Here is a 10288-nt window from a genome sequence, read left to right on the forward strand (position 1 = left end):
TCTCCAAGAGTAGGAGATTTTAAAACAGGTCTCTCGGGTTGAGGTAGATACGACCATTTCTTAGTGTTGAGTTGCACCAACTTTTGGAGTCCCTTCCAGTCTTATTTACTGCAAGCCTTTAAATAAAGAAGATATTCCAGATTTTGGTTTTGGAAAGGCAACATTTTACTGCTGAGCTCTTAGTTACAAGTGTTTTTCCTTTTCATCTCAACCTGACAGTACTGGCTTTTAGCACTTGTGGCTTTCATTATCACCATGATTTGTTGCATAATTTCTAATACATCATGGAATTTCATTTCCATTTTGCAGATAACTGTCGTATGTGGAAATAGTGGTAAAGGAAAGAATTTCACTTCCTAGTCTTCATCGCATGACTTGTAATGAGGTTACTGAGGTTTATTCCCCTCTCACAGCATCTGGATCATTATCTGCAGGCCTCCAGCATCACAGTCTATTTCCTATGCCTGACTTCCTCTTTTAATTGATTCCAAAATAGAAAGATATATGAAATAAAAGCAGGAAACTTCTGATGGAGACTAAACAAGCAATATGAACTTTATTCAGGTGGGTCAAAAAGCCTTCTTTCAAAGGGGTATTTTGTCATTAATTTGGAAGTAAATTGGTCTATGTGTTATTGGCTACCAGCAAAGAGAAGCTGGAATTGACCTTTCACTGCCTCCTAAGAGATGAAATCCACACAGTTACAGAGAGATAGCAACAGACCTGCAGTTCAATCCTTGCTGTGTTAACATTCTCCTGTTGATTTCTCAGCATATATCTGAGCATGTTGGAACATTTAATTTAATTTGGCATTGTTAAACAGGGAAGTGCTATCGTTACCATCGTAGAGAAGGACAAATGAACTAGAAGAGGTTGATATGCTGTCTCAAGAACAGACAGTGCCAGAGGGTGCACAAGAAGATGTAAAATCCCTCTGAGTAGACCTTCATGCTTTTGAGGACTTTTATGTCTGAAGTACAGCATGGAAGCAATTCTTTTTCATTTCACCAGTTTATGCCCTGAAACCTTAGCCCGCAAATCAGGCTAGTCCTATTCTTAGTCACAGCTAGCCCATATTCAGAATCATCTTTACAAGAAAACATACTTCTTAAAGGCAACAGAGAAAAAGGGTTGCCGGGAAAAAAACCTGTTGGCATGGAGAAGACTGTGAAGAACCTCATAACCAAGTTATGAGGTTGCTTTCTTCTTTGTGAGATACAATTGAGATTGCAATATAAATAGGATTTTAGGGACAGTAGAACATACTGCTGCATATTAATACAAGCTAAATCATTGCTGATCTCTTACCTTTTCATATCTCTCCCAGTAATGTTAATCAACAAATATAATAATGCCATTAATCAGCCTAAACAGGACTGGCTGGAGACAGACAATGCCTTTGCGTATTTGCGTGGAGTATAATTCACAAATCGTAGAAATCAAAAAGCATCTGTCCTGGCTGCATATGATTACTGCTATCACTATAATAATAGTAATGCCATCAATTCATTAACAGTGAGTCTCTTCCTACCTTAATTGCCTTAGCTCTGCTGATCAACCCATCTTGCTGAGCACTTCCAATGAGCAGATCTACTTTCCGAAGTTGAGGGCGCTGCAGGGCTTTAGCTAAAGGTTCCCAAAGGTAAATTCCATCCATCACTGGACCCCAGTACTGGAATGGGCCGCTTATAGCTAGGAGCTAGGTTAGCAAAAAAGCAATAAGAGTGCAGTTAAATTAGCTTACTCTGGTCATTTCCATTTTATTTATGTTTCAGACAACTGAGTTGATAGCCTTGAAGTGAACAAGTGATCGGTTAATGTAAGTACAAACTCAGTATTGGCAGGAAACAATGCTTTTGCTGACGATCTCAGTAGGTGAAATGAGCTGAATAGGCCAAGAGAATTGATTGTCTTATAGTCATAAAAATATTGTTTTAAATTAGGGATTGGCTCTATGCTGGTCCTGATCAGAAAATACATTGCCAGTGGGTGTTTTAATCTGAAGGGTAAAGGATCCGTCTCGTTTATACTGCAGTTTTTGCAAGTCTCCCACTTAGGAGACAGAGCACTGACAGCCCTCCCCACTTCCTTTTCTGGAAAAATGCAGTTACTGAAGCTACAGACACTTCATTCTCTTCTAGAGTAACACCCAGGGGCAGATGAGAGGAGACTGAAAGAAGTCAGAAACTATATTTAGATTAATTTTGGAAGACGTGGTCAAAGTAGTGTAAAAGGAATTTAGTCTAAAGGAGAATCATGCTGTGAGTACTCATAGGTCGGAGGTGGATGTCATGGACATCAGCATCACTCCACCAAAGCTAGTCCAGTTCCTCTTCCACAAGGATTCAGCCCAGTTTATTTTTTAAGCTTCCTCACAGCTTTGTATCAATGGAAACTTTTTGATTCCTTGCCAATGGTACATATTTTGCTATGGTGTACCTTAGTCTGTGCATCATTGAGGACACGAGCAGGCAACTGGCGGAGGCAGGCTACGATTTCCTCACTAGTGGATGAAGGGCATCCCACTTCTTCAGCCAGGACTGCTGCTTGGGTCTGCGCTCTCCTCTTAGTAATAATGGATGCTGGAGAAAAAGCTGAACCTCCCTGGAAAAGAAAGACAATATCAGTCAACATTGACATATGCAACAACTGGTCCCCTGGTGCAGGTAAAGAAGAGGAGAAGCAAAATCTGACCAGTTGCAGGTTGTTAAACACTGGTATTTAAATCATAAGAAGCAAGTTCTAACGATCAAAGCAAAGGGGAGAAGGATAGGTTTGGCTTTTTCCAGCTCTGCCATGGTTATTTTGGAAGACCTCTGAAAAGTGTCTATGTTATGTCTATAACCAAGCCACAAATCTTTCTGAAAACTTTGCTGGAAGGAGAAACATTCAGACAGCAGGGGATACAAAGAAGGTGCTGTGAGGCACATCAGGGAATGGAGAGCCCATCTTACAAGAGAAGACTAAGTAGAGTTTTACTTCCTTAACTGTCATAAACAAGGACTGAGAGCAGGCATGATCTTTATCAATGAATCCATGAAGAAGAGCTATTTGTACCTTAGGACAATGTTGGTAAAAGGCCAAATAGGCATTAACTATTCATACTGAGTGTAAGTAAATTTAGGCTAGAAACACTAAGATAGCTAACCCAAAGAGCAGCGAGGTTTTAGAAGAGCTATGAGCAGAGGTAGCAGCAACAAAAGGCTAAACCAAGATGAAGAAGATAACCAGAGCCAGAGTGCAACAAAATCAGAGCACGGGCTACAGTCCAATCTCTATCCCAGACTCTTTGTTTCTTTCCTACAGCTGTGCCAGCATGGAAAAGGTGCTTACAAAGAAAAGATGGTACAACATCGTTGAGTAACCATGAAAACTACTCATTGAAAATGCAGAGAAATTAGCATAAATCTGATAAGATCTGACCGAGAACAGAAAGGCTGGAATAGCTCTGACATGGTTCAAATGACTAATTTCCAAACATTTACATCAGTTTACTATAATAACTGCTAAGATTAGCTTCCGTCTTCTAAAAAAAACCCCAAACCCTAGATGCATGATATGAAAGACCCCGATCTATTAAACCGATTAACTTCTTACTGAATTTGCTCAAAGCATAACTACATGTCTGAAAAAGCGTAAAACCAGGAGCAAGTTAAAAAGAAACAGAAAACAAAAAGCAAATCCTTAACTTGAAATTGTCTAAAACCTTTGAGCCTGAAGAACTCTGTGCAACCCTGGCCAGCACCCAGGACAGTTTTATATTTCAAACAAGCAGACCCATTGATACTAATGGGATAACATTGCTCACACCTGGAGAAATTAGTTTCCAAAAATAATTAGGAAGAAGTTATTGTTTGGATGAGACAGTCTTTTTCGTTCACTGTATGTGGAATTTCCAGTGCTACTACCTTCCTGAAAGGCTTCTGTTCCTTTTTAAGTGATCTAGAAAACAAGCACTGCTGTTAGCTTAATGACTGAGACCCGGATCGTTGCCGATAAGCAAAGGAAAAAGCTAAGATTGTCAATCCTGGGGCACTAGAAGAGCCATCCCTGGTTTTAAGAGGGCAGAAGAACTAAAGAAGAAGAAATAAACACCACTTGGTCTTATTCCTCACTTCCGTCCTCGATTTAGATGAGAACTCGAGTGAGCAATGGGCTTTATCCTCACGTGGGATTTGCGGTGGCCTATTTTGTGTTTGTAAGGCATGATATTTGCCAGCTGCTGACTAGGTGCACTGACTCAGTTGGTCATGAGAGAGAAAGAAAAATATCCTTGATGAGAGTATCTCTGTGTGTGGGTGTGTCCCCAGGACACAGAATGAGAATGTTGTTTTTTTGCCTGGCCTTCGAAAGAGCATGTTCACCAGAACTAGGATGAGTGAGACTAGAAAAGGGATAACGTGGCATGCCAGCTTCCCTCAGAAGAGTAGCTTCCTTGCTTTTCATTTGGAGCAAGAAATTATGTGCCTCCTTGGTATAGCACAGAAATTAAATCTAGGATTGCACAATATTTATCCACTAATCTGGCAAACATATTCTTCAACATCAGATCTGAACGTGATCAGCATATTTTATCAAATATCCAGTACGTCTAAATGACATTCATTTAAAATAAAACAAAACAAAACCATAAAAAATTAAAGGGCTTCAGCTTCCCAAATTCTGAAAGTTTCACAGATTTTGAAAGTGGAAGTTTCTGTGGAAATTCTGAAGTTGCCTTATTAAAAGGCTAACTTTGGTAGGGAAAGAGAGTACTGAGATCAGACGACATACAGAATCCAAAAATTCACTGGGACCAAGAAAAACATCCTAGTCTGTGCTTGATTTCGAACACATCTCCTCCCAGGGATTTAAAAAGCTGTACGAAGTTCCCCTGTCTCTGAGATGTCTACAAAGTGAAAGACTGCCCTTGGGTCAAGTACTGAGACAAACAGTGATTGCAAAAGATTCTCCCACAAGCCTTCTGTGCAGAGGGAGAGCTAAAAGCCTGGACAGGCAAATCTTCATGTCGCAGTGCTGGATGTGTATGGGCTAGCATTAGATATGGTCCAAGCTCAACGTGTAAAAGAAAAACCCAAAACTTCTGCAAATACATTTGCGAGGTGGGGAGAGTTCTTGTTTGGAGCCTTACTCTAGCTGCGGATATTTTCTCCTGTTTCCATGAGTGGTTAGAACAGGTTTACGTGCTCTTCTTTATTCTGTTTGTTTTTTTTTTCTTCTATTTTCCATGGTAATGGCCACTTCCTCAGTTTGCTTTTTTTGATAACATCTGCATTCAGGTATCATGTCTTGCGTTTGGGGTTTGAAAGAGATGTGGTATCCACTGCTGTTATTCATGTTTAATTTTTATTGGGACTGGAAGTGGGTGATAGAGGAACTTGGGACACTACTCAAGCAGTATTTGGAAGCAATACCATTATGTTCCCTCCCCTGGTGCATCTGAAATACATTCCAAGCTCTAGAAACAAGGCTCCTCTTACCGCAGAAGTTAGGCAAGCAAAACTATACAAGTTGTCTGCTTTTCAAATTCACATCACAATTCAAGCTCATTGTTTCCTCATCCTCACCAAAAAACCTCAGGAACAAATAAGTGAGAGCAGAAGCTGGAGACTGCCCAGAATTAAATTTCTTCCTTTTTGAGCCTGCACTTTTCACATTAAAAAGAAATCTTCCCTAAACACTGTAGCCAGATTAAAAGCAGGCTCAGGACACAGAGGATAACATAGCTACACTCAGCATTTCTCTCTTTCCCTATAAAACTAAAATTTATTTGTGTGATTAGTCCCAGCAACCAGTAATGAAGGAGTTGTGTGTTTTAAAAAATAAGACTATTTAGGCAGAAGCAGAAATAGCTGAGGGACTGTTCATTTCCATTACATGACATCCATATTACCATCAACATGACAGAATCATGAATCAGGAAGCCAAAAATCATGAGATCAGCTCAAAAATAACAAACACTGTGTTCTTTTTGTTAGTCTTCTGTTTTTTAATTCTCCAGGAATTCTTCTGTACCTATAAACACAAGAGCTAAAAAATTAACTTTTGAAACTAACAGCTCTGATCTTCAGATAATCTTGCAGAGTAGTTTTTTGAAAGCAGACCTCTAAACAATATGAGATATACAATAAAATTGTGAATGCTAACCATCTTGCTGTCACAAGGTATTTCCCTATCTCAGTATCATTTAGAAGGACTTGACAGGGACCTGAAGCCACACGCAGTTCTTGCTTCAGCTGTCCTTACAGATTGACCTGCTGTCATCAGAGGAAGTTCCGATGACATTTTTGACAAAGAACCAGATGAAAACATTCAGTACTGAACTGCAGAGAAGCAGCGTTTGCAACTGTGTTGCACAATCCACAACAACAATATTACACTGTCCTTTTCACAGGAATAGTGGGAACATCACAATGTTGGGCAATAGTACCTACTGTAAAAAATGATGCCATTGAAAATGAAAGGCAAAGCCTTCAGTACTATTATTTAGTTCAGGGACCAGAATTTCTTTATTTCTCTTTTCAAAATTAGAGGTTAAGCTAGACAGTAGAAATTCACATACTAGGACATGTGGCAGCTCACAATGGTGAGAAGTTGATGAACACAAATCACTGTTACGAGAAGATGAATTCTTGCTTTGATGTCAGGCTGTGATCGGCTGAGTTGAGGCTGGTACCTCTTGCAAACTTCTCTCTTGAGACATCATAGCTCACAGACCCGCACTGGTGCTATCCTGTCCACCCCAGTTCTCCCTCCACAAGCCCTGGCTTTTATTCTAATGAGATAATAAAAAGGAATACACAGAATTGTATTGGATTTGTGTGGCAAGGCTTTGGCAGTGGAGGGGCTACAGGGGTGCCTTCTGTGAGAAGCTGCTGGAAGCTTCCCCCATGTCTGATACAGCCAATGCCAGCCGGCTCCAAGACGGACCCGCTGCTGGCCCAGACCGAGCCCATCAGTGACGGTGGTAGTGCCGCTGGGAGAACAGATTTAAGAAGGGAAAAAAAAACTGGTGCACAACAGAAACTGCAGCCAGAGAGAGGAGTGAGAACATGTGAGAGAAACAGCCCTGCAGACCCCCAGGTCAGTGCAGAAGGAGGGGAGGAGGTGCTCCAGGTGCCGGAGCAGAGATTCCCCTGCAGCGTGTGGGGAAGACCCTGGTGAGGCAGGCTGTCCCCCTGCAGCCCAGGGAGGTCCACGGGGGAGCAGATCTCCACCTGCAGCCCGGGGAGGACCCCACGCCGGAGCAGGTGGGTGCCCGAAGGAGGCTGCGACCCCGTGGGAAGCCCGTGCTGGAGCAGGCTCCTGGCAGGACCTGTGGCCCCGTGGAGAGAGGAGCCCACGCTGGAGCAGGTTTTCTGGCAGGACTTGTGACCCCGTGGGGGACCCACGCTGGAGCAGTTCGTGAAGAACTGTAGCTTGTGGGAAGGACCCACGTCAGAGAAGTTCATGGAGGACTGTCTCCCGTGGGAGGGACCCCACGCTGGAGCAGGGGACGAGTGAGGAGTCCTCCCCCTGAGGAGGAAGGAGCGGCAGAGACAACGTGTGATGAACTGACCCCAACCCCCATTCCCCATCCCCCTGCGCCGCTGGGGGGCAGAAGTAGAGAAAAATGGGAGTGAAGTTGTGCCCAGGAAGAAGAGAGGGGTGGGGGGGAGATGTTTTAAAATGTAGTTTTTATTTCTCATTACTCTACTCTGGTTTGATTGGTAACAAATTAAACTAATTTTCCCCAAGTCAAGTCTGTTTTGCCCATGACGGTAATTGGTTGAGTGATCTCTCCTGTCCTTATCTCGACCCACGAGCCCTTTGTTATATTTTCTCTCCCCTGTCCAGCTGAGGAGGGGAGTGATAGAGTGGCTTTGGTGGGCACCTGGCATCCAGCCAGGGTCAACCTGGAAAAGACAATTACCATATAAGCTGCAGTGCCGAATATCTTTTAATTCCTCATTTACTCTGGAAAGTAGCTTCTGCAAAGTTTTTCAAAACCGATTCACAACAGATCTAATGATTAGAAACTTCACTGCAACTAGTTTTTATCAACAAGTCTGTAAACCCAAAACCTTCTTCCTCTCCTCACATCATGACCTCTTGTTTTTCCAAGCTGACTTGAAACTGAAAACCTGCTTGAGCCACGTTTGCCTCTTTGACACATGCACTCCCTTCAAATTAATGCAGTTTCTCTGATGGCTGCAAGGCTGCAGACTCCTTTCAAAGCAGGCTTTCTGTCTGCCCAGAAGCATGCTATAGACAACACAAACAGCAATAACAGTAACACCACCCTAAAGGTAAGATCAAAAAATATCTAATGAGAACAGTCAAACCAATGGAATACTCTGATAATTCCACTTTCCCAAAAGAGCCAGCTGTACAGCAATGTTTTATTCGTTAAAGATAGGCACTCTCCAGGCACAGACGCATACAGTTCCCAGCCAGCAGTATCTGTCAGACCATCTGGTTTGACCTCCGGGATAGCCAAGGCTCTTCCATTTCCTCACTGCTGGGCTCAAGTGCTTCCTATCACTTCAAACACGGCTTGTCTTTGACTAAAGCCTGATCTTGCATAAAGCATTTAAGCTGGGCTCAGAGACACCAAGAAATGGATACTGCAATCTTCTCCTTTGCTGTTCGTGCCTGAAGATAATCACTCCACTGACAGAAAACTGCACCTTATTTCTGTTTGAGGATGTCTTCAGTTTCAGTTAATGCCAGATTAAAAAGACTTTTTGTATCCTGTTTTTTCTCCCTGCAAAAATAAGCAAGCTGCAACTGAGTGACCACTAACTCTTCTTTCCAATTAGCTTAACAGACTATTCTCTAAAAGACTGGATTTAAGGTATTTTCAGAAGTTGTTTTCAAATTGGAGCCTTTTTTTTTTTTTTTTCTTGCAGGGTTGGTTTTCAGTATCCTGCATTCCTTTTCCTTAGACATCTAATTCTGCATAGTGGCAAGTGCTTACAAAACACCAAGGTTGCAGGGCTCTATGTGAAGATATTAATGTCATTTTTCCAGGCTTTCAGACAAACTCTGTTTTCAAGAACCTGGAGGAGTAGAAATCTTTGGGACCAACTCAAGGAGTCTCTGTCACAGCTAAGGAGCTACAAGGCAGACACGTGACAAACACTAGCACACAAAGTGTAACAGGGAACGGGCAGGTCAGTCCAGAAATGGAAAGGGAGACTGAAATATAAACATTTTTCCCTCCATAACCATCTACTAGAACTGTGATTTCCAGATAAAAATGGCGGAAAGGGGAGACTCATCTCTCTGCTACCAAAAATAACATTTTGAAGAAGAAAGATTTCTTTTTTACCCGGGTCTCAGCAAATCCCTTTTTGCTGTAATCAGAGGCAGTCCTGCAAGTGCAATGCTCCTCTCTCAAGTGACTCACTGAGTGCCTGTGTCAGGTTAGTGACTTGAATAACAGGATATGAATACTTTTAAGATGACATATAAAGCCCCACTTAATTAATATCAAAACTTTCTTCCATTTAGATGTAAACATTACCTTATCAATTATTTAAAGCAAGTTATTAGCTGAACGCACTGAAAGGGTAAACTGGCTCTCATCGTTGCGCAAGAGTAAATAGCCACCAGAAACAGGCAGAAATGACATGGAAATGGAGAATTTTATTTACCTCCCTCCACTGCGAACTCTACAAGCATGGTACAAACCATGGCTAAGATTTATTGTTTCCAGTGGAGCATGTTCTACCAAGCAAGTCCAACCTCTTCTTTAGTGTGACCAATCTTTCCTGATCAGTCTGAGGCCTGCCCCATTCGTAAGTGCAACTTAGGACGTAACCTTACTTTTTGTAAAGGCACAAAGACCATCAGAGCCAGCCTAAGGCAGATATTGGTGAGAAGGATCAGGAAAAGGCAGAGCTCTGCCCCTGCCTGTTCCTACGTGTGGTGCAGACATCCCCCAACCCGTGATCTTTTAGTAATTCCAGAGACATTGTACATCCATTTGGTGAATGCTGTTAAGGAACATGCATGCCACATCCCTATGATTTGAAGAAAGTAATAAGGTCCTAAACAATCAAAATACAACTGGCGGGGATAATCATGGGGCGTTATGGTAAAACCAGCTCCCCAGAGCACTGGCTGTAATGCTGTCACGGCTCTGTGTTGGAGACTGATTTGCTTATCAAGCTCCCTAATGCTTTCCTGTCCCTTCAAAGTGAGGACTGCTAGCTCAGCCCATCAAAGAGAAAGGATATTCTCCTGAAATTACCATAGCTCCAAATTTTGGCACAGCTTTGGGAATTTGATCAGTGTCTCCTGG

The 10288-nt window shown here is 42.3% G+C and overlaps 1 protein-coding gene across 1 annotated transcript in view; it reads right to left on the bottom strand.

The window, feature by feature from the left end:
• The window catches only part of TG (thyroglobulin), a 158465-nt gene that overhangs the window by 29276 nt on the left and 118901 nt on the right, over positions 1-10288 (bottom strand). Inside the window, exons 42-43 of the mRNA XM_030012173.2 lie at positions 2440-2604; positions 1532-1699 (exon numbers count right to left, since the gene is read on the bottom strand). Coding sequence (XP_029868033.1) covers positions 1532-1699; positions 2440-2604 — 333 coding nt within the window. The remainder of the gene's footprint in view (positions 1-1531; positions 1700-2439; positions 2605-10288) is intronic.

The sequence above is a fragment of the Aquila chrysaetos genome, chromosome 4 (genome assembly GCF_900496995.4).
Source record: "Aquila chrysaetos chrysaetos chromosome 4, bAquChr1.4, whole genome shotgun sequence".
In the NCBI taxonomy this organism is placed as follows: Eukaryota; Metazoa; Chordata; class Aves; order Accipitriformes; family Accipitridae; genus Aquila; species Aquila chrysaetos.